The 26,460-nt window shown below is 49.1% G+C and overlaps 2 protein-coding genes and 5 non-coding genes across 7 annotated transcripts; 3 read left to right on the top strand and 4 right to left on the bottom strand.

The window, feature by feature from the left end:
* Positions 1 to 4,621: 4,621 nt before the first annotated feature.
* TRNAW-CCA lies at positions 4,622 to 4,693 on the bottom strand. The gene has a single exon. It is a non-coding gene; the product is annotated as a tRNA-Trp (tRNA).
* Positions 4,694 to 5,813: 1,120 nt separating this feature from the next.
* On the top strand, positions 5,814 to 5,886 carry TRNAR-ACG. The gene has a single exon. It is a non-coding gene; the product is annotated as a tRNA-Arg (tRNA).
* A 1,434-nt stretch (positions 5,887 to 7,320) lies between these two features.
* Positions 7,321 to 7,393, bottom strand: TRNAR-ACG. Its single transcript has one exon. It is a non-coding gene; the product is annotated as a tRNA-Arg (tRNA).
* Positions 7,394 to 7,943: 550 nt separating this feature from the next.
* Positions 7,944 to 8,016, bottom strand: TRNAR-ACG. Its single transcript has one exon. It is a non-coding gene; the product is annotated as a tRNA-Arg (tRNA).
* Positions 8,017 to 8,915: 899 nt separating this feature from the next.
* TRNAW-CCA lies at positions 8,916 to 8,987 on the bottom strand. The gene has a single exon. It is a non-coding gene; the product is annotated as a tRNA-Trp (tRNA).
* Positions 8,988 to 12,715: 3,728 nt separating this feature from the next.
* Positions 12,716 to 15,025, top strand: LOC125323017 (gallinacin-11-like). The gene is made up of 3 exons (XM_048297537.1): positions 12,716 to 12,773; positions 13,697 to 13,825; positions 14,898 to 15,025. The coding sequence occupies exons 1-3, from the start codon at positions 12,716 to 12,718 to the stop codon at positions 15,023 to 15,025; spliced, it is 315 nt and encodes a 104-aa protein (XP_048153494.1).
* A 9,257-nt stretch (positions 15,026 to 24,282) lies between these two features.
* LOC125323021 (gallinacin-13-like) lies at positions 24,283 to 26,460 on the top strand. Its single transcript, XM_048297541.1, has 2 exons — positions 24,283 to 24,424; positions 26,186 to 26,460. Exons 1-2 carry the CDS (start codon positions 24,364 to 24,366, stop codon positions 26,305 to 26,307), a joined length of 183 nt encoding a protein of 60 aa, XP_048153498.1. The 5' UTR covers positions 24,283 to 24,363; the 3' UTR covers positions 26,308 to 26,460.

Raw genomic sequence — 26,460 nt, 5'->3', positions numbered from 1 at the left:
GGAAGGAATTCGGAAGGAATTCGGAAGGAAGGAAGGAAGGAAGGAAGGAAGGAAGGAAGGAAGGAAGGAAGGAAGGAAGGAAGGAAGGAAGGAAGGAAGGAAGGAAGGAAGGAAGGAAGGAAGGAGGCTCTTGGATCAAATCCCATTTGCAGACAGCTCCTGGTCTTATATAAGGGACAAAATCCCAGGGAAAAGCTCCGGCAAAGCAAAGAAATTTGGTCGATTTTCCATGCTCAAAAGACTAAGAGCTGTATTATTTCTCTATCAACTTTGGGAGATGGGGAATGATGTGCTGAGCAGGGCCATCTGCTCCAGCCTTGTCTTGCCATTCTCTTTCTTGGGAAAAATTCCCATGACTTTTCAGTGCAAACATAAGGTGTAAGAAGTATCTAACACATTTCTGGGGCTTTGAAAAGCTAATGGATGATGATAGAGCAGGGAATGCAATTAGAAGGACAGGTACCTACAAACTGATGAGCTCTGCCTTGTATTCATTTAGACATTTACTCATTAAAAAAATCTACTTTTGATTGCATCTCGCTGCCAGCGCTGGTGTCTGCTCACAAGGGTGGTCCCAGTGCTTTGTCCAGGTTTTTTTGGAATTTGTTCTGGTATTCACCCAGTTCCTAAGGCAACAACCTGAAAATCACTCAGGAGTACATCCTGGGTCTGCACCTGGGAAAACAGCTGAAAAAGAGCAAAAAGAGTTTACAAGAAATTAATTATGGATTAAGGTCTGGAATCTGATGACACAAAGAAGTTTGACAATTTTCAGGCTTGGAGATTGCAACAGAGATAGAGATAAGAAATGCTTTGAGCCCTTTTTATTGTTGTTTTGCCCTGAAAAAAATCCAAGGAAATATTTCTGTCTTGAAGGTTCTTGGTTGATAATCCATCTCATACTGGTTTATAGCCTGATTTTAAAGACTTCAGTGTACAAGCTGAAAGCCCTTCTGCCTCCTGATTGCAGAGAAAGATAAATATCAACCACACACTGTCAACAAGATGTACATTGGGAAAGAAACTACCCAGTGTCACAACCTGGGTTATTTTCCCTTAAATCTATTACCCCAGTGTACTTCTGTCAGATTGTTTCCCACTTGCTCTTATGAAGTTCCCTGCTGTTGGTGTGGCTTTTAAGTACCTGAAATAAAATTAAAAACATTGATATTTCACTCTTTGGAGTTGCTGAAGATATTTATAAAAATTCATCCCCATATGGAAGACTGGGGCACCCCATGGGCAATCACAGCCCTGGCACCCCCATCCTGCTCTGCATTAAGGCAGGAGCGAGCCGAAGATGTAAGCAGGGAAAGGGATGAGAGCAACAGGGGCAGGCTTGGCCAGAGACAATGAGAGACACAAAGTCTGTTAGAATCACAGAATCACTGAATTATTTAGGTTGGAAAAGAGCTCCCAGACCACTGAGCCCAACCTGTGACCAATCCCCAACTTGTCACCAGCCCAGAGCACTGAGTGCCACGTCCAGTTATTCCATGGACACCTCCAGGGATGGGGACTCCACCACTGCCCTGGGCAGCTCCTTCCAATGCCTGACCACCCTTTCCATGAAGAAATTCTTCCTGGTGTCCAAATGTTAATAGACTCCTCCATCACTTCTCCAGCAGCCACTTCATCAGTGATTCAAGTACTGAGGGAATAAAGATGCTAAAGACCTTTTATTGGCATGGAATGAGCCTCCCTCCACAAACAGGAGGACCTGCAGGTTGCCCAGAGAGGGTGTGATGTCTCCCTCACTGGAGACATTCCAGAACTGTCTGGACACAATCCTGTGGAATGCCTTCTAGATGAGCCTGCTTGAGCAGGGAGGTTGGGCCAGATGACCTCCAGTGGTGCCTTCCAACCTTATCCATTCTGTGTTTCTGTGGTCTTTATCCTTAGGAAGGTCCAGCAGATAAAAAATAACCTTTCCTTGGTCACTAACAGGGAGACATAAACTTGTCCTCAACTCAGACACTGAGACTTGATCCAACAGGGTGGAGAGAAATGAAATCAAAACTTCAGCTTCCAAAACAGTCACGGGATCATTCTAGAAGGAAGCCTGGTAACATGAGAGTGGCGCAGTTGCTTACACAGACAGAAAAAACCCCAAACCCTTGCTGCCTGACAAAACACAGTTCAAGTTTCCACAGAAAAACATTTTCACTAGACACAAAAAGTCCAGAGTTGGACCCAATCTGTCACTCTGTGAAGGAGTCCCAGCTTCATGTTTCACATCTTCCTCTGGTCAGGCTACTTCTATGTCAATATTCAGAGTAAAATACTTTGTGTCACAGACCTCGATAGGGCTGATCACCATTCCCCGACAGCTGGATTTTCATTGGAAAATAAAGTTATATATGAAAGAGCATTTATTACAGGGATTTACAGCAATAAGGAATATTTTAGGCCTTTCTCCCTCATGTTTCCCCATTTGATATGGCCTCAAAGATTTCCTTGTTTATGCAAGACAGAGTGGTTTAACTGGAAACATTTAGAGAGTCTCAAGATTATGAAATAATCTTGGTTATTAAGTAACTTAAGACAGCTTTCCTTGAATAGGAGACATCAAGTTCTACTCTCTGTTGAAGTGTCCCTTTGATTAAATCTCATCACCAGGCAGCTCTTCACAGAATTATCAAATGGTTTGGGTAGGAAGGGGACCTTGAACAACCTCTCATTCTAACCCTCCTGTCATGGGCAGGGACACCTTCTACAGATTGTGACTCAAATCTCTCCTGCTTTTAAAAAAAAAAAAAAGGCTTTTAAAAGTCTTAAGACTTCAGCCCATTGAAAAGTCAGAATAGTTGTAAACTCAGCATTTTTTATGAAATGCAAAACTGTTCCCATTGCCTACAGTGAAAATACTTCTGATGAGAAATCTACCAGAACCATCCTTCTTACCAGATATCCTGTCAAGAGAGTGCCAGTTGTCCCAACAACAGCATCTTGAAAATTGTATTATTGGGGCTTTGCCATCTGTGGAAGATTTGCAAGACTAAATACCTGAGTTTCTTTCCATTCTGAGAAGCCAAAAGGACAGAAAATCACATTATGGAGACAGAGCCAAAGCCAAGGACATTTGACTTCATGATTTTTGAGGTCTTTTCCAACCTTGATGATTCTGTGACATTGAAAGCAGTGAGGCAGCGACATCTTGAGGAAATCCCACTCAACCCTTTGCTGTCATTCCAGGAGTTATGGGATAAGGGATCTTAGGCCTTTGCCTTCCATTGTCTTATCTCAGGATGTCTCCTGCTTATATATTTTAAAATTCACCTTTAAAGAGCCCTATAAATAGTTCAACTACTTTTTATGAACTATTACTCATATAAGGTCATTCCTACAGATTCAAGCCCTGTTTTTTTCCAGCCCTCCATCCCCTCTGTCCATCTCACCATGGGGAATCAGGAAGAGACGAAGCAGAGAATTAAATATCCTGATGGCTTGTCCTGATGGCTCAGTTTAGGCTCCCCACAGCCAAGTGTTTCAACAGAATCACCAAAAACCCCCCTGACCTAGTGAAGCAAGTTCAGTGAGAGCCACCAAAGTGGTGGGGGATTTGGATATGGGGGATGCGAGGAGAGGTGGAGAGAAATTGGGATTATTCAACCTGAGGAAGAACATACAAAGGGATTTTATCCCCCTGTTGTAGTGAAAGTTTCTCTGGACTGAGGCCCAGAGGGAAGCCAAAGCACAAGGGTTGAATTAAAACCTTTGGATAGGCTGAGATACATGAAGTCACACTAAAGTGAAATAGAAATACGTGTTTTTAACTTTTAGTAGAAATATATGCTAAGTGCCTTAAACATTAAACAGCTGTAGCAGAGACCTTAAACACAGTTCTTGCTGCAGCAATGTTGCCTTTTCACAGAATTTCTTTACTTTAGACAAAATATAGATGGAACTATACTGTTCCCATTTTTTAGATAGTGTTCACATAAACAATAAGAGTTGATAGAAACTGTACACACAAATCTGTGTAATACCTGTGTAACACTTGTGTAAGGCTTAGGACTGTTAGAATTAGACCAGGATAGGCTAAGAAAAGAAAAACTAGAATGGTGTGTTAATCTTATTGGTCAATTAGCAAATATAATCCACACTTCTGTAAGAAAAAATATATGGAACATATAGAATTAGAAGAAGCAGCTGTTTTCTGCCTGCTGTTTGCTGTTGCTGCTTGGCCTTATCATGTAACCCCCTTTGAACTCTGCCTTCAAGAAAGCTATGAGACAAAGAAATACAGAACTTAGCAGAACAGCAGTCTCCTCTGCTCTCTTACCCTGGTCCAAGAAGGAAGGGTATCCCATCAAAAGCTCAACATCCCCCCTAACAGGTCCTTGCACTTCCAAATGAGGGTTAGGATCAGAGGAATTGATACCCAGACACGAAGCCACATCTGGAGTATCCACTAATCCTGTCAGCTTTGCAAACATAGGATAAGAGCAGGCTGAGGTTATCCAGACACTTTGAACCCTCATCCATCAAGGAAAGACCACTCTGCCATGGCTCATCCACTGCCCTTCAGCAGGGATTTGGGGTGCAGAGTTACAGAGTGGGAGGGCAAAAGGAAAATGTCCAGGAGATGCCCATCTTACATCCCCCAGAGGGGGCATCCTGACCCCGGTGTGATTTGAACACACAGCCTTCTGATCTGGAGTCAGACGCGCTGCCATTGCGCCACGAGGTCAGGGATGGGGGGTCCTCTGCCCAAATGTCATCCCGGAATTTGGGCCATTCTTTGAGGGAATGGGAATTTTGTTTCACCTGACAGAGGAGTGGCACCAACAGGATTTGCCTGTTGCCTTGCTAAACAAAGAGGGCTCTAAATGAGATACTTCAGAGGGGAAGAAGGCCAAAAAGTACCACTGGCCAGAGCAGCCCTGCAGAGTCCCTCCCAGGGGAAACAGGCTCCTGGATGTGGTGTCTCCAGAGGGGCAGGAGAGGTGGTGGCCCAGCCCCTCCCTAGGGACAGAGGCCCCATTGACCTGGAAGATACACGGATGTCAAGACCATGATTGACAGGTCAGAGGTCACGACCAAAGAGCAGGACAAAGCAGGGAGGTGTGGTGGGTGCCTGCTGCACTTTGCCTCGTGAGGAAGCTGAAGGGAGTGAAGACTTTTTCTGAAAAGTGGAAGAAGCTTCACAACTGCAGGCTCAGTCACTCCTGGGGGACCTGGACTTATGTCCATGTGATATATCCCTGGAAGGCCAGTGTGGGATGGCACAGTCAGTCCAGGGGACTTCTGGAGTGATTAGGGACAATGAATCAGTGTAAGACGATGGAAATAGGGAGAGGTTCCTGAGGAACAACATGAGAAGAAAAGACTTTTTTTCAAAAAGAGACTAAAAAAAAAGAGTCTGGTCCATCCCACCTCAGAGCCCACAGGAAGACTATGAAAGGAATGTTCCTGAAATGAAGGACTAATGTGATGATGACTTGAGACAGGGACCATGGACTTCCCAAGGGCAGAACACTCTAGGACAATACAATTTCTTCCTTTATGGCCAAATGGACACTGAGGAACACAATTTCTCTTGACTTTGGTTTCACCTCTGACAGGGTCTCCCAGACGTGTCCCTGCAGCAGGACACACACACAGAGCAGCTGAGCTCGATCCAAAGGCAAAGCAAAGGGCCAGGACGAGGCACTGAGGGGGTTGGGGTCAGTGTTGGCAGCCCAGGTGACCCTCCACTGCTTGATGCCGAGCTGGCTGTGGTTTGGGGTCTCTGTGGTGGGTGCACAGGATGTTCCACAGAAGGAAGGACACGGGCAGCCCGACAGGGACAGGGCAATAGTGAGGGGACAGGGCCAGTGGCGCAATGGACAACGCGCCTGACTACGGATCAGGAGATTGCAGGTTCGACTCCTGCCTGGCTCAACACTTTTAGCCCAGGGAAATTCCTCCTGCTCCCTTCGTGAGTGCCTTCCTTCTCCTGCCCAGCATCCATCCTCCCTCAAGCTCCCAATGTCCTGTCCCAACACTCCAAAAGGGATGGAGCTGGGGCCCACACCAGAGCCAGGGGCACCACAGCAAATCCCACAGCAGAACACAGGTGCCTCCTGAACTGCTGTCCTGCAGCCAGGACAGAGCCAGCACTCCCAGCATGTCCTGGCACCTCGTGTGCTCTGGTCCCCAGCCCCCTCCAAGGCTCCCATTGGTCCTGCTGCCCTTTGTCAGTGCCCTGCCAAGTTCTGCTCTGGAATCAGTGCCCTGCTCACGGCTTTGGTGTCACAAAATGATGTTCCTGTGATGCCGATGCTTGAGAGATGGACAAAAAGCCTGGAAGGGTAAGGACCTCAGGAAGACAACTGTCCCTTGTCACCTCCACTACAGCCAGGCAGTTTTAGGGTGATCCAGGCAGGAGTTGAACCTGTGGCCCCCTGATCTATAGTCAGGGGTGTTCATAGTCCATTGAGCAACTGGCCCCAGCCTCTGATCCCACCTGCTGCCCCCACTTCAGGACCACCTGGATTTGTTGGTGGTTAAAGGGAAGTGGCAGGATCTCACCTTGCTCCCCCCACCTGCCCCACCCATGCCGGCCTTGCCCTCCTCACCTGTGGTCCCACTGGATCCACCACCCAGCAGAGGAGATGTCTGTACTGAGCTCCAGGCTCAGCTCAGCTGCTCTGGTGGGTTGGAGGGCACATCTTGCCTTCCTCGTGGGATGTGTAGTTAAATTTCCCAGCCAATACAGAACTCTCTGGACCTGTGGTGCCTGGTGGAGGGGAAAGCTCAGCCCAAGGCCACCTGTTTTGTCCACCACTTGCTCCTGCCTGGTGACAGAGAGACGGACAGGTGAGTTGTAGCAAGATCTTGCTTGATGGCCAATTGGTCTGGGCTACCCTGCATGTGGACACCTTCGACCTTCCTGGCCCAAGCCACAGACACAGTGAAGGTGCAAACCAGTGGTGACAGCTCCATGAGCACGCAAATGTGGGATGAAGCAGCAAAAGAACATGGAAACTGGAATTTTACATGAAATAACATGTTGGAAAAGACACATGGAGGTCTCTAGTCCAGATTTCGGCTCAATTTATGACATGCAGGTCAGGACTGTGTGCTCAGACTCTGGATATCTCCAAGGATGTAGAGGCCACAGCCTCTCTGGGCTCCTCTCTTAGTGATTTACCATCTCATGGGGAGTGTTTTTTGCCAGTATGTCCACTCAGAGCCTCCTCTGATGCGGGGGAAGTTTTGCTGTGCAGGAAGCCCACCAAGAAGGGACAAACACCACGCAGAGGCAGGGTTCCATGGAGAAAGATGTCCCCTGTCACCACCAATATGACAGCCAGGCTGTGGGCAGGAAAATTGCGAGCCAGGCAGGAGTCGAACCTGCAATCTCCTGATCCGTAGTCAGGCGCGTTGTCCATTGCGCCACTGGCCCGGCCTTCCTGGAGCTCTGGGGGGTTCCCATCGCTGGATGAGCTTTGTGAGAGAATTAATTAAGTATAGAAAAAAACAGATTTCAGGAGATCCTTAGGAAGCAGGTGATGTAATCCCTGCTCAGAGCACAGCAGTCTTTGGCATGAGGTTGTTTTGTTAGTCGAAACTCCAAGGATGGAAACTCCAAAGCTTCTCTGGGACCGTGTCCTACTCTGAGACCATCGATGTCACATGCAGAACTTGGCAGGGCACTGACAAAGGGCAGCAGGACCAATGGGAGCCTTGGAGGGGGCTGGGGACCAGAGCACACGAGGTGCCAGGACATGCTGGGAGTGCTGGCTCTGTCCTGGCTGCAGGACAGCAGTTCAGGAGGCACCTGTGTTCTGCTGTGGGATTTGCTGTGGTGCCCCTGGCTCTGGTGTGGGCCCCAGCTCCATCCCTTTTGGAGTGTTGGGACAGGACATTGGGAGCTTGAGGGAGGATGGATGCTGGGCAGGAGAAGGAAGGCACTCACGAAGGGAGCAGGAGGAATTTCCCTGGGCTAAAAGTGTTGAGCCAGGCAGGAGTCGAACCTGCAATCTCCTGATCCGTAGTCAGGCGCGTTGTCCATTGCGCCACTGGCCCTGTCCCCTCACTATTGCCCTGTCCCTGTCGGGCTGCCCGTGTCCTTCCTTCTGTGGAACATCCTGTGCACCCACCACAGAGACCCCAAACCACAGCCAGCTCGGCATCAAGCAGTGGAGGGTCACCTGGGCTGCCAACACTGACCCCAACCCCCTCAGTGCCTCGTCCTGGCCCTTTGCTTTGCCTTTGGATCGAGCTCAGCTGCTCTGTGTGTGTGTCCTGCTGCAGGGACACGTCTGGGAGACCCTGTCAGAGGTGAAACCAAAGTCAAGAGAAATTGTGTTCCTCAGTGTCCTCTTGACTACCAAGAAATCATCTTCAAAGAAATCTATTCTTTTGGTCAAGGGCAGTCTGGCCTTGGTAAATCCTTGGCCTTCCAGTCATTTTTACATCCTTCCTCCCTCTGGGCATGGCTTTCAGAAGGATTGTTTCCATAGTCTTCATGTGGCCTCTGAGCTGTGATTGCCCAGGCTGGAGCTTTTTAGACAGTCTTTCTTATTCTTCTTGAAAAAAAAATCTCATGTTGTTTATCAGAAACTTGTCCCTTTTTCCATAATCCTACATTGAGTAATTATTCTTGATCCCCCTCCAGAAATCCCCTGGACTGATCATACCACCCTACGTTATCCTGCCAGGCAAGCACATCCAGGTCCTCCAGGAGTGACTGAGCCTGTAGTTAAAAAGTTTCCTGCCTTTTCTTGAGGAAGACTTCACCTCCTTCCTGAGGTAAATTGTGGTACAGACACGCTGTAACTTCCATCCAGCTCAGAGGAGAGCTCTGGGCATCATATTCCCCACATAGTCCATGCCCCTATATCTGCCCAGAGCCTCCCTGAGCCCTGCCTCTGCCACAGTACAGCCCCCCAGAAAAGCAGAGGGGTGCCAGAGGTGCCCCAGACTGACCCCGGTGTGATTCGAACACACAACCTTCTGATCTGGAGTCAGACGCGCTGCCCTTGCGCCACGAGGTCAGGGTGGAGGGGACCAGGGGCCTTGGGTTGGCTGCTGGGAATGTCCTTTCCATGGGGACCATCCCGGGGTGTCCCTGTGCCCTCAGGAGCAAGGCTGTGGCTATGGAGCAGCAACCTGAGGGGAGGGTGGCCAAGGCCTGGCTGCAGAGACCAGCCCAGGCTGCGAGATGAAGGTACAGGGTGGGATCAGGGGATGTAGAGGCTCAGTGAAGGCAGGAACCGGGCTCAGGGATGCTCCGAGGGAAGATGGTGGCCAAGGGGGGAACACAGGAGAGCCCGAGGTGGGCTTTGGGTGTGGACCCAGAAAAGGTTTTGGTAGAGTAGAACATCCATGGGCTCAGCCCAGTCACAGCTCCCGATGTTCTGCCCCAGCCACAACCCTGTGCTGCCTGGGAGTGGCAGCTGGACCTCCTCCAAGGAGGGCAGGATGTCCCACCAGTGCAGGCAAGGTCCACCACCACCTCTGGCTGCCCAGTCCTTTCCTCATGGGTGCTTAGAGCAAGGCTGCCATGGATAAGAGTGTCAGTAAGGAGGTGAAGCCTTCCTCCCACCTCTCCAACTCCATTCCCAGCTTCATTTCCATCCCAGCATGCTGGAGAGAGTCTGCTGGGTACCAGGGTGTCTGGAGAAGGACAGTACAGGTGGTGGCTGCAGCCAGTAGGGCAATGGACAAAGCACCAGGAAACTCCTCCCTGGCTCAGCCTAATCCTGCCCACAGCCTGGCCCGAGCAGAGCTCTCAGTGTTAGTATAATTTCAGAGCAGTTTCATAAAGTTATAAAAATGTTACAAAATTATATGAAGTTAGGAAAAAGTTAGCTTTCTAGTTAAACACTTACCCCAAATGTGAGTGACACCCTCCAAAAATTCGATTCCTCCATAAAATTTGATGGCTGAAACCAAATCCCATCCCCGCTCTCCAAACATATTGATAATCACCACGCATTTACTCTGTGAATTGCCAGTGCTGAGAATGGAGCAAAGTGGCATTTCCTCTTGCTTTTACCTTTCCACTGGAGCAAATCCTGCACCCTGAGGTCCCTTCCTCCTCCAGCACCTTTTCCCACAAGAGGGAGCCTGGAGCCAGCTCACAGGCTCCACGAGCTGTATATCAGGCTGGAGATGAATTTTGCTCAGTGAAGGATCCTCCATCCCTAGGCCAGACTGGAAATTCAGCTTGTTTCCTTCTTGGAAATACAGGTTCTTTTCCTCCACAGCTCAAATTTTTTGTCTATTCAGTCCCAATGATTGCTATTAGACTTCCCCCCCCCCCCCCATTTTTCCCTGCTGACCACCCCCTGTGGCACCTCTCCTCATCCATCTCACTCTGTTACTTGCTCCTTACAGTGATGTAAACAAGGACAGATTTTCAGCCAGTTCCAGGACAACTTCACCCCAACTGCAGTCAAATCCTGCAGATTTAGATTGCCATAATGCAAATCTGGATAAGTGCACAGGAAAAGCAGATGTTCCCCACCATTTTAGTGCCCCAGGTATTATTTTCAGAGCTGTCCCATGGCTGAAGACTTCAAAAGAGAAGTCTTCCCTTATGAAGGAGTTCCATTCATAAGCACTCTCTCCCTCAAAAGGATGTGAGTCCCAGGCCAGATCAGCAAAACCCTTCAGGGATGGGGGCTTCACCACTGCCCTGGACAGCTCTGTCAGGGATGGACAGAGCTTTCTATGAAGGAATTCCTAATATCCAATGTAAACCTCCCCTGGTGCATTTTGAGGTGATTCCTCTTGTCCTGTCACTTGTTACTTGAGAGAAGATCCCAACTCCCACCTGGCTGCCCCCTCCTGTCAGGGAGTTGTGCAGAGCCACAAGGTCCCCCCTGAGCCTCCTTTTCTCCAGGCTGAGCCCCTTTCCCAGCTCCCTCAGCAGCTCCTCAGAAGAGATCCTTAGACAAGGAGCAGAACTTCCACTGTGTGTAAGCACTTCTTTTGTGATCCATATAAAACATGTCTCTGACCCAGAATAACCTGGAAAAGGAGAACAAAAGAGAGTAAATAAAGTGCAGAGGCGTCAAGGCAGACTGAGATGGAACTTGAATTTCAAAGGTTTGGGTTTTTTGGGTTTTTTTGTTTTGTTTTGTTTTGTTTTGTTTTGTTTTGTTTTTCTTCTGGGATAATTTCTGATCCTAGTTTGAAGGGGGTTGTGATTGTATAAGCACTTGTGATCTGATAGTGAGGACATTCTGGAAAAGATGGAGAAGGATATTGAATGTAAGATTACTGGGCAATCACTCCTCTTCCACCAGGTTTTTAACACACCTGAGGTTTTGAATTTGTGCTTCACTTCCCATGGAAATAAAATTTTAAAAGGCAAACATTTCCAGTTCATCACTACAGAACAGAGCCATTTTTTGCAATTTAAAGAAAAAAATCATTGATAAAGCTGAGTTTCTGCTCCGGTCTGACAAATTACAACGACAGATCCTTTCTGAGAGCTGAGATGAATGTCTCAGCTAGGATCCCCTTGGATTCCGTGGGAACCCGAGCCAACCGAAGGGTTCCTATTACAGCCTTTGTTTCACCCCTGTCCCTGAAGAACCTGGAAATGGAGACACAAGCACCTCTCCTTCACGACGGGACGGCGCCTGCAAATTTGCAGTGGAAAGCAAACAAAGAAATCAGGGAGGCAGAAAACAATGCCCATGACTGAGGGGGAGGTTTGTACTGCTCGTATCAAAACCGCTGGGTCAGAACAACATCAATAAATATCTTGTATAGAAAGAGACTGAAGCAACTGACTGAGGGAGAACCTGAGCTGTCAGCTGCCACTTGCATGTCAGTTGATATTGTTCAAACTCTGTACGGACAAATCCTGAGGAAAACTCATGGATTTCACTTGTCCTGTGCTCTTTGTGCACCTGCAAAGCTGAAGGTGCTGCTGGTGACACCTGCAAACCCATAATCTGCACCTCAAGAATCATAGAATCGTGAAGGGTTTGGGATGGAAGGGACCTGAAAAATCATCTCAGTTCCAACCCCCTGCCATGGACAGGGACACCTTCCACTAGACCAGAGGTTTTTTTTCTTTGCAGAACTTTCACAGAACAAAATACGACTCTTTGGTATGTTTGTGGATGGAATGATCATTGTCCTTTATTTCTTTCTCTTGGGAACAACTGGTGCATCACAGGAGGATCATGCATCCTCTGTTGCCCACAGAAGCTGTGGCTGCCCCTGAATCCCTGGAAGTGTCCAAGGCCAGGTTGGACAGGGCTTGGAGTACCCTGGGATAGTGGGAGGTGTCCCTGCCCATGTCAGGGTGTGGAACAGGATGATCTCTAGTGTCCCTTCCAACCCAAACTATTCTATGATTCCATGATGATCCTATGATATTCCAGCTGCCTTCTCTCCCACCAAACGATGGCCAATTTCCTCCAGGCAATCCATTACCAGCCACATTGATATTTCAAGTTAACAGCACTCTCTGGGTGGATCCATATTGATAAGGGGCCCTCCCAGCAGCCTTCCCAGTGGTCAGGCAGGGAGGCACAGCTATTTATCCCCTTGCTTTTGTGCCCCCGAGGCATTGTTCAGGTTTAGCCGTGTGCAGCGGTCAGGCTGTACCTGCTGCCTTCCCCTGTCACCCCTGCCAAGGTTCCCTGGACATCCACAGCTATTCCCACTGCCCTATAAATGCCAGAGTGCTCCCTCCTCCCCTGCTCAAAGGTTCTGGCACTGTGGCCCTGTCTCCACGCTGCAGCTGAGATCTTCCACCATGAAGCTCTTCTCCTGCCTCATGGCTCTCCTGCTTGCCCTCCTCCAGGCCGTTCCAGGTAAGGGGCAAGACCCACGCTGGGGTCTGCCTGTGTAGGAGGTAGAGCTCACTCATGTGGTGGTGCAGAACATTCCCCTCAGCTCCTTTCATTAGAGCAGTTCCCTATTTCTCAGACTAGAAGCAGAAGGAAAAAGTTAACCTACGGTGAGCAGGTGTCACACCAGAACCTCCCCACAGAAGCCTCTGCCAGGCGTTGGCTCCTTGTGACTCTTTGAAGCCTCTTTATGCCACTTTCTGGCCCTACTGGATGGTGGCACCATGGAAATCATCTGCCTCTTCTAACTCCAGGGTTAAAAATTGTCCCCTCTGTGTACAGTAAAAGAGAGCAGAGGTGTTTCCTGGTGTTGCTCAGGTTGAACTGCACCAGTGACTTCAGCTCCCTGGATATTCTGGTTCCCTTTCCTCAGCCCTTCTGCTGCATTGATTCATTTTCTGATTGTGTTTTTATCCTACCTATTCTTCATCCTTAATGAAAATCCTCACCTTGGAGAAAGGCTTCCAGAGAAAGAAGGAACTGGGCAAACTGCTTGTTCCTGTTAATTGACCCAGATTCTGCTTTTGGGGGCTTTTTTAAGTCATAATTTTATCTTCAGGGCATGTGATGACCATGCTGTCCCTTGCATGTCCCTGCAGCATTGCAGCCCCAGAACTTAGAAGCATCCAAGACTGGGCTGTCCTTTCCCATTATAGCATGAATGGCCAGGATATGTTCAGAAAATTCCATCAACCTCTATGTTTCACTCCAGTTGTACAAAAACGTTCCTTGCAGTGCTCCGACGCCCCATGAGTTCCTCAAAACTTTAGGGTTTTGGGGGCATTTGTGTCAGATCCCTAACTGGGGTCTGTGGGGTTTCAGCAGGAGGAAGACCATGAGAATGGACTGATCCTGCAGCACAACTGGGAATCCCATTCTCCCTGTAGGTCTCGGCTTGCCCAGAGACACCTTGCGTTGTCTGGAATACCACGGCTACTGCTTCCATCTGAAGTCCTGCCCAGAGCCATTTGCTGCCTTTGGAACTTGCTATAGGCGCCGGAGGACCTGCTGCGTTGGTATGTGTGGGAACCCCGCCCAGGCGGGCAAAATGTGGGGGGAAATGGTGAAACTTGGAGAAACAAGCTTGTTCTCTTTCTCTCCAAATCATGGAATCCTGGAACGGTTTGGGTCAGAAGGGAATTTAAAGCTCTTCCAGTTCCAACCACCTGCCATGGGCAGGGACACCTTCCACTATCCCAGGTTGCTCCAAACCCTGTCCAACCTGGCCTTGGACACTTCCAGGGGTGGGGTCTGGGCCATCTCTTTCCATGTACAAAGATGGACCTGACATCAGTGTGGAACATTTGAGGCTGGCCAAAATAACCCAAAGCTCTATCTCCAGCTGGGGAAATAAAAGTTTTGGCCCACAAAAATCTCGGTAAATTTGCTTGTAATCATCTGTTGGGGGACTGCTGGCAGCACCCACCCTGCTGTGCGTAATAGGTGCCAGCTGCCCTCTTCCCTGTTAGTTTATCTAAATCTTCCCAGACTTGCTTGTTTTTGGTGGTCCTCAATAGTTAACATATATCATGAATGATTAATCACTTTAGAGCCAACTGCACTAATCCTAAGGTTCCTCTGATCCAGCGTTCTGGATCTGTCTGTGACCAGAAGTGGATATTTCCTCACAGTTACTCTGTATGTGGAAAGTGACCACAACCATATCATTACGTTTCCTTACATATTCTCCTGTTTCATGAATTTGCAGCTCAGGGTTTTTAGATTTAGCCATCCTTGTGCTTAAAAGTCCTCACTGGATTTTTTCCCCACAGATTAGGAATTCCTTCCCTTTGTTTTAAAACCTCATCCCTCACAATTTTATTCAGTGCCACCTACTCGAAATGCAGTCATTCTGCATTTATCTTCTTCACACCTGTACAATATCCCTCCTTCCATTAATTCCTTCCCAAGCTGCTGGGTCACAAATTCCTTATTTTACAGAAGTGCTGTGATAAGCCCCAAAGTCCATCTTTGTATCTTCGCTTTTGGAGACACAGTAACCACAACTTCCCAACAGTTTTTGTGCACGAGCTGGTTTGGATGTCGGTGTCAGATTTTCTGGTTTGACTTAAACCCTCTGAATTGCAGACACCACATCCAACTTCCACATCTGCCAGGATGAGGGGGGTCATTGTGTGCCCCCAGAAATCAATTGTCTGCAAGAGCAAGAGGGACTCTGCCCTCGCAGAGGATGGAAGTGCTGCACAGAAGTGTGACAAAGACCTCGTGGGATTGCAGAAAACCAGAGAAATGCATGGTCAAGAAATCAAACAAGTTTTATTCCAAGTGTTTCAGAGGGGCCTGGTGTTCTCAACATGCAAAGTGTGTAATTAACCAGAGGTGACGTGTTTCTTTATATTAAAAAGTCAATAAATGCTAAATAAGCAGATACAACAGTCATTTATTTATGGAAAGAGGCAGAATGTGTCTCTATTACACCTACATGCAAAAACCACAAAAATTTGCTGTTGCATCCTTGGAAACCCCATCCCCTAATCCTCCTTACCAGCCTAATCTTATTTACCACGTTGACTTTATGCTTGGATGCTTTGCAGGATTGAGGACAATTAATCACAGAATCTTTAAGGTTGGAAAAGATCTCCAAAGTCATCGAGTCCAACCTGTGACCAATCCCCACCTTGTCACTCAGACCAGAGCACTGAGTGCCACACACAATCATTCCTTGAACATTTCAGGGAGCTGCTAAGGGAGCTGGGAAAGGGGCTCAGCCTGGAGAAAAGGAGGCTCAGAGGGGACCTTCTGGTTCTGCACAACTCCCTGACAAGAGGGGGCAGCCAGGGGGGTCGGGCTCTGCTCCCAGGGAACAGGGACAGGATGAGAGGGAATGGCCTCAAGCTGTGCCAGGGGAGGGTCAGGTTGGACATCAGAGGAATTTCTCCATGGAAGGGGTGGTTAAGCATTAAAACAGGGTGCCCAGGGCAGTGGTGGAGTTCCCATCTCTGAGGGATTAAAAAGACAGATAGATGAGGCACCTGGGGACATGATTTAGTGGTGGCTTGGGGGATGGTTGGACGCAATTACCTTAGAGGGCTTTTCTAACTTAGTGATTCTAGTTATGTTGTTCTGTTTGGGGCTTTTTTTTTCAGGGAGAAAGGAACTTCTAACCTTGCTCTTTCACCTGGCAGTTTAAGATGTGTTCCCAGAGTAGTTTTATTCCCACAGCTGAAGGGACAGCAAACAGCAGGGCCAGGCAGGGCAGCTGGAACATCACATTTTACAGCCAGAGCTGCACGTTCACCACAGATTTACCACCACGGGGTGCATTGCTGAACTAACAGCTCTTCCACCAGTGCTGTGTGCTCATCACGCTCAGGAATGAAGCCTCCCAAATTCCTCAGAAGCCAAAGCTGGGAAAAAACTCACACCCAGGTTTCAGCTGGAGAAAATATTCACACGAGCTCAGATTAAAAACGAATCACTCCCAGCCTGCACCCTCCTCCTCCCTGCAGCTCCTCGGGAGTCTTCTCTTGCAGGTTGCTTCCCTCCTACCTGTCACTTCCTGTGAATTTTGCTGGCTGCAGGTGAAGGGCAGAGGATCCCTCTGAGCCTCTTTTTTCCAGCTGGAACTCTACCAGCCCAAAACACCAGCTGCCAAGGAGAGGAATGAGGGAAGCCAGTAACCAGTGAACATGAAAAAAGTCAACATTGTTTGGAGCAGCAGCGCTGGGTCAGAACGACACGTAAGGGTTTCTCAGCAGCAAATGTTGCTCCGGGGACTGGAATATAATTAACTCCTGCCTACTCCTTCCCTCTTCCCGGATGCCATCCAGCATGCCAGCAGCACGCAGAGACTTCTGCAAAATCTCACTCCCAGCCCTGAGATTTTCCAGCAGAGCCAAAGGAATGGGGATCCTCGTGCTCGTTTTCATATTCATCTCCCTGACCCAGCACGGTAAGACCAGGAAGGCCTGGGGTGGTGAACAGGATTTCTGGGATAACCTTTCTTCACTGTGTGATATTGCAGGTGCTGAGGAAAGGTGTTTTCTAGGTGAGAGAATGGGTGAGATACTTTGAGAAAATTTGTGATTTAATCCTTTGGGGAATACAAATAATGAGCAGGGAGGAAGCTGTGAAAATGGGGCGCATCACTGAGTTAGGAGAAGCCCTAAAGGAGATGTCCTGTGCTCTAGGAAAATGTTCCTGCCTTTTCTCAGGCTGCAGTTGCCTCCTTGGCAGGGGGAGGACCACCCCTCTGACCTCCCATGCACGGTCTTTGCCAACATCCTGAAAAAACAGCTCCATGATCAAACATTCCTTGAGGGAGGTTGGCTTGGCAACTTGGGATTTTTAACATGGATGTCTGAACCTCTCCTGTGGGATGGGGACCCCGGGTGTGCTCGAGGTGCCCAGGCTCCCTGTGTGCTCCCAGTGGCTTAGCTGGCTGGAAACATGGTGCCAGAAGGAATCCCATTAATTTTATCCATGAATTTGCTGGTTCCTTGTCCAGGAGATGCTCATGGACCAGACAGCTGTAACCACAGAGGAGGCTTGTGCCGAGTGGGAACCTGTGTCTCTGGTGAATACCTGGCTCAGTACTGCTTTGAACCCATCATTCTCTGCTGCAAAAATTTGTCACCTGCCACCACAGAGAGCTGAAGGTTTCCAAAGGAGCCAGCTGCAGCACTTGGAGAGCTGCAGGCTCCACTGGCACAACAGGAGCAGCTGCTGGGAAGGAGATTTTGTGGCTTCTGTGACTGTTGCATCCCCAGGAGGACACGGCTGTGGATTCACTCATGAACTCCTAAACAATTTGCTTTTGCACAGAAGCCTCTGTGACTTTTTAGGAAACACTGTGACAAGAAACTGGGGACACCCAAACTATTTGTCACCCCTTTGGGACTCTGATTGTTATCTGACATTCACAGGTGAAAACTTGTCTTTCTCCTTCCCTAAGAGCAATAAACCTGAGGTTTAACACAGCAGCAAGCGCCCACCTGTGAGTCAGCAATGCTGCCAGTGGTGGGATGCCACTGACCAGGACTGACCATAGGAGCCCTCACCTCCTGAGAACACCAGGGTGGCTCTGTCCCTTTATTTCCCTTCCCAGAGAAAAGAGCTGCAATGGGGGAAGCCTTTTTGGCATCACTTTTGGTGAAAAAATCACCAGGTTTGATGTAAAGGTGAGTGTGGTCTGTGCTTCTCAGGCAAGATCCACCCCACCATCCTCCTTTCCAGGTTGTGTCAGGTTCTCAAGGCAATCACGAAATCCAAGAATGGTTTGGGTTGAAGGGACCTTAAAGATCATCCAGTTCCACCCCCTGCCATGGTAGGGACACCTTCCACTACCCCAGATTGCTCCAAGCCCTGTCCAACCTGGTGTTGGGCATTTCCAGGGATCCAGGGGCAGCCCCAGCTTCTCTGGGCACCCTGTGCCAGGTCCTCTCCACACTCACAGGGAAGGACTTTTTTTCCTAGGACCCCAGGTTTATTTATTTTTAGACATGGTGGGGAAGGGATCTGAAAGCTGTGTCCTACTGCTCCTGACAGGCTGCCCTCTCCATCCAGGGACTCCGTTCCTGGTGCACTTCCTTTCCCTTTTGCTCACCCAGCCCCAAGGAAATCAGTCTCTTTGTCCCTAGCAGCTTTCTTCCTATGAGTTCCCTCAGCCTAAATTAATTATCTGTCCAAATTCACTCTCAGCCCTTCTGTGTCTTTTCAACATAAAATTTTGGCACTCCCCTGCCTTTGTCAGCTCCTGGTCTCCCTTTCCAGGTAAAATATTTCTCTCCGGGTCAATCATTTCTGTGGAAGCAAGGAAACAATGATGTAATGAGAGAGCTATGCCAACCAGCTGAGGCGCTGCTCAGACAGAGCCAGGGAAAAGTCCTCGCTGGGAGATGAAATTCTTGTTCTGATGAATCAAGTGGGAAAATTCCCACTGACCTCACCAGGGTCAGGCCCCACTGCCAGAGGGCTGACAATTCATTCATCCAAGCATCTCCATTCACTGAGGAGCAGCCCAGCTACTCTCCTCGGGTCATCACTGGCACTCCAGCACACACAGGGAGATGCCAGCTCTCCCCTGGAGATCCCTGCAGTTGGATGAACCCTCAGGAGAGCCAGATTAGCCAGAGCTGGCTGTTGGCTTGGGAACTGATACTTAAAACAGGGACCGGAGCCAAATTCCTGCCCATGTCCAGCCCATCCCTCTGACGCACGCTGAGGCACGAGGACAGCACGGGGAGGGGTTTGAATCGAGGCACCTCTCCAAATCAAACAGTTTGTTTCTCACATTCACCCCCAGGGTTCATTATTCGTGCCCCTCATCTGGGGATGCTCAGCCATAGTGGTCACAGCCTGGTCTCCTAGGAAAGCGAAGAGTGGGTTCATAATGCTCACCTTGCACATCTCCCAGACAGTTTTGGACCTGCTAGCCAGCCAGATTTCAATCAGGAAAGGTGAAAATGCTCAGTTTATAAGGAATATTGTCCCTCTGGCAGTAGTGTGCATGCAGCCTGATGCTAACAGGCATGTTCCTGCTGTCCCACAGCTGTGTGTCCCTTGTTTTCTGATCTGGGTAGAAATAACCCCAAAAATCCCCAAAGCACAACCCAACAACAACCAAAAAAATAAACAAAAATCCATCGTCATTTCTGCCTGATTAATAAGATGAACTGAATTCTCTTCCAGTCTCACTCAGAGGGAGGAGAGAGAAAGCACCAAGGACATGGTGGATGGTAGAGAACGGCACTTACAGACTTCACAAAACTGTTTCTTGATGCGGTTTCTTGACTCCTGAGCTCACCTGCGGCAAAGCACCCAGCTCAGCTCATGGGAAGCTGCTGGAACAGCAGCATGAGCTGCTTTGGTGTAAGAGTATGATAAGGAATGCTGCTCAAATTAATTAATCCCTAGTTGGAGTATCCTGTAACCCTGGGGAGGAGGAGGAACCATAAAATCATCATAGAATCACAGAATGGTTTGGGGACCTTAAAGATCATCCAGTTCCAACCCCCTGCCATGGCCAGAGAAGTGCTGAACTCCCCTGAGTGGCCATCCTTGTTCATCCACTCAGCACAGAGCTTCTCATGAGACCACACTCAAACACCATTCTCCAACCCTTTAAACCCAAAAGCCAAAAAACACCCACTGTTTGAGGCACTCAGTAAAAGCCATTTCCACTGTGACCCTTTGCCAGAGGATTTCCCCCCATGACCACCAGTCCTGCCCAGCTGGGACCATTTCCCAGAGTGCAGACCCTCTTGCAGTCAGCAAAGCTCAGCTGAATCCAACCCTTTCCCTGCAGGCTGCATGTAGGAGTAGAAGGGACAGTGAGGATAAGGGGGGACTTAATGAAAAAGTGAAATCTCCCATCCCTTGAGAGATGCAGGCTGGGGAGAGTTTAAACCAGGCCAGAGAAGACATTAAGGGTTTGTCCTCACAGGTGAAAGCCAAATGAGAAAGGATTTTTGTGGGAAATGCTTGACTGAGCTTTGAACTCCAGCTGTCTGTACCTGATAGAGCTCAGAAGGGTACAAAATAGGGTTTTTTTAGTATTACCTTAGCAGATCTACACCTAAATGAGATGCAAAAATCATCCAGACCTCTTGGGATGTATATTTGGGATCTCTGCAGCCATACAGACAGCCAGCATAGAGCCCTACCCTCAAGCCAGCTCCGTCAACCAGCACAAGCCTCCTGGATAACTGGGGGTTTTAGTCCCTCAAAGCATGGCATGAATTCCCTTGTCGGGATTTGTTTGCTGTTCCCAGGCAACAGGCCAGTGTTTGTGTAGCAGAGAGAGCCAAATCCTCCTCTTCTACCCTAAAAACATAACTGTGAGAGGAGATGCGCAATCAGGAGCAGGATGGTGTTGGATGGGCTCCTGCTTGGGGAACCTGAGGTGCCACAGCCGTGGGCAGCCCCTTAGATCCAGATTGTCTCTGACATCCCTGGCAATCCCACGCAAACCAAGGCAACCATCTGGATGCCTGGATCTTCCTTCACCCCCACACAGGAGAAAGGGGTCACATTCCAACATTCCACCTGCTCACGTGGAGCTCTTCCACCTCCTGTGGGGTGAAAGAAATCCCCTCACCCTGATGCCTTAGGTTTTAACTTTTATATTTTTCAAATCCTGTACTGCCCAGTGTGTAACTCTGAAGTTTCTTGCAGCCTGTTCACTTCTGCTCTCTCATGCTAGGTCTCTACGAAGCCTCTCCGGGCCTGCTCTCCAAGGACACCCAGACCGTCCTAGGCCCAAAAAGTATAAACCAAAACCCTTTGAGAGGGTGGCAAGCCGACGAGAAATTACATCATTAAACTGAAGCTTTAATTGGAGAATTAACCCTGATATGCAAATGAACCAAACCTGTAAAAGTGTGAAGAACTCGTGACCTGTTGTCCATCTTGGGATCCATCTTGGCAGTGGCCTCTGGCTCCCCAGGGGTACCTTTGCAGGCCTTTCAAATAAATACCTACCTTTATTCCCTTACTCCTGTCTAGCCTCTGTTTTTAGGTGGCCTTTTAAGACATCAACCACAGCCCAGCTCCAGGGCATGCTGGGGAGATAAAATAGGTCAGGATTCAGAGGCTGTATCTACATGAGTAAACCAAATCACATGAAGCTGAGCCTCAGAAATCAGTGGATACTCACAAGTGCTGTCAGAAAATGAACCCTTTGCCACGCTGTTCCTTGGCACAGTTTGGGAGTGGGCAATGCCAGGAATGATCCATAATTGACATCTGGATGAGGCCCTGCACTGGAAAGGAGAATTTAATTGCACAAGGTGTGCTCTGACCATTTTCTGTGAGGCAAAACCATCATTTCCTGCTGTGTCCAGCTCTGGGATCCTCAACATAAGACAGACGTGGACTTGTTGGAGTGAATTCTGAGGAGGCCATAAAAAGTGGTCTGGAATGAGAGCCATGGGGGGTTTCTGGGCTAGGGCTGAGCCCAGAGCTGAGCCCATGATCATTTCTTCACAGGCTGAATTGCAGGGCTCTGTCAGTGCTTGCTTGGTGTGGTAAAAAGCCATCTGTGGGATTGGCAGTAGGAGGTGGCATCACAAGCTGGCCAAAGGGTTCCTTCACCCAAGGAATTGCTCCTGCTGGCAAAAACTTATCCCAGAATGCATTTAAAAATCGGGCTGCTCAGGTCCTGGCCTGAAGGCAATGAAGTCAGTGGAAACATCCCTCCTGTTTGGGGCCAGAGAGCAGATATAGATTGATTTGACTCCTCCCAGACCCAAAACCTCTCAAGCATCCAGGAGCCGATTCTTGTGCCATGTGTCTGAGCACAGATCAGCCTTTGTGCATGGTGAGCTCTGAAAAAAGACATCTGCTGGCAGGTTGGGAAGCAGGGGAGGGGGGGAGGCTGCTGGGCCAGCCCCAATAGGCTCATCAGAGGCTGAGGCCAACACGGCAGCGGGACCACGCCAAAGGGAGCAAGACCAGCTGTTGTTCAAGCAGTTGCCCAAGGGACAGAGATTTCCTGCCCCTGATTTCTGGAGGAAATCTGCTTTTTGTTGGTACTGTCTAGTCCTGGCTTTCTTTCCCAAGGCATGTTCTGCGACTCAACCCGTGTACCATAGCTGCAGAGCAGGGGCTTGTGGTGGTGTGGGGATGCATCCTGGTCCCCGTGGAGCCTGCAGCATCCAAACAGCTCCAGGCACAACTCACCCTCTGCAATGGTGCTGCTCCCACCAGGGGAGAGCAGCTGAGCTGGAGACAAACACCTGGAATTTTGCCATCCATCGTTGGGAACACTGTGGCCACGTGGTACCCTGGCTCTGTGCTCCCCATCCTCTCTGGAGCACACCAAGCCATCTGCACACACATGTTCAGACACTTCAGGTCGCACACTCAGAGCAGGACCCTCAGAGGAGCATCCACACACTCCTCCCTGCTTGGGCTGAAGCTCAGGAACAGCCATCTCCTTTCTGCTGGATAAATGCTGCCCAAATTCTTTGCCTTGGAAGCTCTTCCCTGTGAGCTTCCAGCCTTGGCACAGGTTGCCCAGAGAAGCTGTGGCTGCCCCTGGATCCCTGGAAGTGTCCAAGGCCAGGTTGGACAGAGCTTGGAGCAACCTGGGATAGTGGTAGGTCTCCCTGCCTGTGGCAGGGGGTGTGACAGGATGATCTTTGAGGTTCCTTCCAACCCAAAGAATTTAATGATTCCATAATTCCACGAGATCCTGCTGCACCATCTCTCATGCTGGAGATGCCAATCCTCAGAGGTACAGGGTGGGTTATGGCCTTCTACCCAAGCAGTGCCACCAGACTGGCAGAGCACCAACACTCTTCCAGAGGCTCTACACACCTCCTTGCATCCAGCCCTCCCCCAGGTGGGTTTCCAGACCCATTCCCCTTCCCAGGCTGTGTGTGGCCAGTTTGCAGGACACCTTGGTTAAGAGCTCAGTGTCCCTTGCTCCAAAGTCCAACTGGTGAAGGCCCCTTTATCTTCACTGTTTGATGAAGGTGATCCTTGCTCTGTTCAAGCAGCCTGAAGGACATGAGGTTTGCATTTTCCAACACTCCCTGGCATCCAGCCCACAAAGAAAAAGCCATCGAGGTGACTTCTGAAGGGAAAAGGGAAGACTTGGTGATGGTCTCCACTGCGTCATTGCTGTAAAAAAAGCCTTTATAAAGTTTCTATTTCCTCTTCCTCCATTTGTTGTTGGTTGGGGGACATTTCTGCTCGTTGTTTGCTTTGTGTTGTTTTCCCAAGTTGAAACGCAGGTCTCATCTCTACTGATTTCCTGGAACTGACCTGGAGAACTGGTACAAACCTGAGAGCCTGCCAGGACCCCTGGGAGAGCTGTAATCCACAAGCTTTCCTAACACCATGGAATACTGCAGGGAGGTATCCCAGCTTTCCCACTGAATAAGTACATAAATGGATAAAATCTTAAATTGCCCTTTTTTTCTGGACAGTTGTAAATAAAACCTTGGCAAACATCCTCTCTGCAGCCTGGAAGTTGGGAAATTGACACAGACCCATGATTTTTTTAAGGATCCCATTATTTTCAAGCCAACTTTGTGTGTTGGAGAATGCTGAGGAGGAGACTCTGGATTTTTTCACGCTTGACTGTGTCAGTGCTAAACAAAGAGAGTGAGAGCTGGAAATGAAAAAAAACCAAAACAAAACAAAACCCAGCATTTTGATACTTGGATTGGATTTTAACATCACATGCTCGAGCCTACAAACACAGAGCCAGATTGGGTCAGTCCCAACATCCTGTCTCCAGCAGCAAGCAGTAGCAGACTCCCTAGTGCTCAGCGCTGTTTGTCAATAAAACCCTGATTTTTCCGCCCCTTTTTGGTCTTTTTCCTTCTTTTTTTTTTCTTCTTTTTTTTTTCCTTGTTTTCCCCTTTACACTTTTTGTCTGTAACACGGTGTGACTGAGAGCAGGCACAGCCAGTGCTACTGTTTGCTGTCGTGTTGAAATGCACCTGAGATTGACAAAGATCCCTCCACTCCAGGAGAATTACACAACCCCCCTGGCCACTATAAATCCAGGATTTCCCCTCTTCTTCCTCTCTTTAGGGCCCTTCACTCCTCCTCGGGGTGGAACCTCCACCCACGCCGAGCCATGCGGGTTCTCCAGCTGCTCTTTGCAGTCGTTGTCATTCTCCTCCTCCAGGGCATTCCGGGTAAGGACAAAATTCTCACAGGGGTTGGCTTCTGCAGGACTGTGGAGAGAGAAAAGGCAGGTTACTGACCTGAGGTAGAAGAGGACAAGACAGAGCCTTCAAGTCAAGGCTGACCTAACTCTTGCTTCCAAGGAAAAAATTTCTCCTGAGATGGTCTCCATGAAATTCCTGGCTGCAGCTGTCCCAGGTCCATAGGCTGTGCATCCCCTCCTCTCTGTGCCCTCAAAACTCACCCAGAAATGATGAGCCTAAGCCAGGAGCCTGAGCTTTGCTTCTGACCAGGATAAAAGCCTTATCCTGCACAAAACAAGGAGAATCCCACTAAATTCTACATGAGTGGAATACAGATGTGGCAAATGCAGGAAGATGCAAGTGTGACCAGAAGGTTGAGGGAGGTGATTTTTGCCCTCTGATCTGCTCTGGTGAGATCCCACCTGAAGAGCTGTTTCCAGCTTTGAGATCCCCAACATCAGAAGCTGATGGAGCAAGTCCAGAGGAGGCCACAGAGATGCTTCAAGAGCTGGAGCTCCTCTGCTCTGGAGCCAGGCTGGGAGAGCTGGGGGTGTTCACCTGGAGAAGAGAAAGCTCCAGGGAGACCTCAGAGCCCCTTCCAGTGCCTAAAGGGGCTCCAGGAGAGCTGGAGAGGGACTTGGGACAAGGCATGGAGGGACAGGACAAGGGGGAATGGTCTTAAGCTGAAGCAGGGTAGGTGTAAATTAGAGATTAGGAAGGAATTCTCGGCTGTGAGGGTGGTGAGGCCCTGGCACAGGCTGCCCAAAAAGGCTAGGGGCTCTCCATCCCTGGAAATGTTCAAGGCAAGGTTGGGTGAGGCTTGGATCAACCTGGGATAGAGGAAGGTGCCTCTGCCCATGGCAGGAGGCTGGAAGTAAATGATCTTTAATGTCCCTTCCAATTCAAATCATTCTGTGTTTCTTTGATTCTATAAAATCAAAACCATCTTTCAGGGGGAAAAAGCAGGGGTAAAGGCAGATAATTTACTTTTTTTTGTCTGTCTGTTTTCTTCTGGGATTCTGGTTTGATAGAAAAATATTCCTTGGCTTGGTATTTTTACTGGCTGCTTGTATACGCAGGTCAGGAATTCATGTTTCATTCAGGTGTAAGATCATTATGACAGAATTTTGTTGATATCACAGTCACAGAAGGCAAATCTGATAACCAAGAAGAGGAGATGTACTTGCTTAGCCTGTGTATGCTCTCATTTATTTAACTGAACTCCTGGGGATAACGAGGGGAGAGAGAAGGGTTTGCCCACTCCACTGGTGGTGGACCCTCCAGAACTCCCAAAACTGATGTTTCTGCTGTGTCTAGAGAGAAGCAGCACATCCCTTTTTATCAAAACAGCAAAAGATTTGAAAAACCCAAGCAAACTAAAATCCTAAAACACCAAGAATCCAAAAAACCCTCCAAACAAACCAATAGATAAAACACCTGTTCCAAAAGGCACTTCTCTGTCTTCTGATGCTGTCCAACCTCACCTAACTCATCTAAGCTAACATAGCCAGCCCAAACCTCCCTGTCTCACCCAGGCCAGTCGTTAGGAGACTCCCAGTGCTTGCTGGATGGAAAAGCTCCTCCCAAGCACGTCTGATCCTCACCATGGAACCAGCTGAATTTCCCTGCTGCAGACTGAAAGCATCCCATTGCTCAGCCACCAACACCAGAGGGGTTCCCAGTAGATTCTGTGGTTCTGAGTAGGTTCCAGCTCTCCTAACCAGGTCTCCTGTCCTCTTTACCCAGCAGCCAGAGGCCTTTCAGACAGCCAGCAGTGCAGAAGCAACCGCGGCCACTGCCGGAGGCTCTGCTTCCACGTGGAGCGCTGGGAAGGGAGCTGCAGCAATGGCCGCCTGCGCTGCTGCCGGTGACAGTGGCCACTCCAGGGCAGTGTGACAGTCCCAGCACAGCGACCAGTGACCCTGCAGCCAGAACTGTACATAGGACCTGTCCTCGGACACCTCCGTGCCTCCACTTGTAGCTCGGTTTGTCTGTCACCAATAAACCTGTTGGCTTTCTATGTC

Source organism: Corvus hawaiiensis, chromosome 3 (genome assembly GCF_020740725.1).
Source record: "Corvus hawaiiensis isolate bCorHaw1 chromosome 3, bCorHaw1.pri.cur, whole genome shotgun sequence".
Classification (NCBI taxonomy): domain Eukaryota; kingdom Metazoa; phylum Chordata; class Aves; order Passeriformes; family Corvidae; genus Corvus; species Corvus hawaiiensis.
The sequence above is the reverse complement of the archived record's forward strand: the minus strand, read 5'-3'. Positions and strand labels throughout refer to the sequence as shown.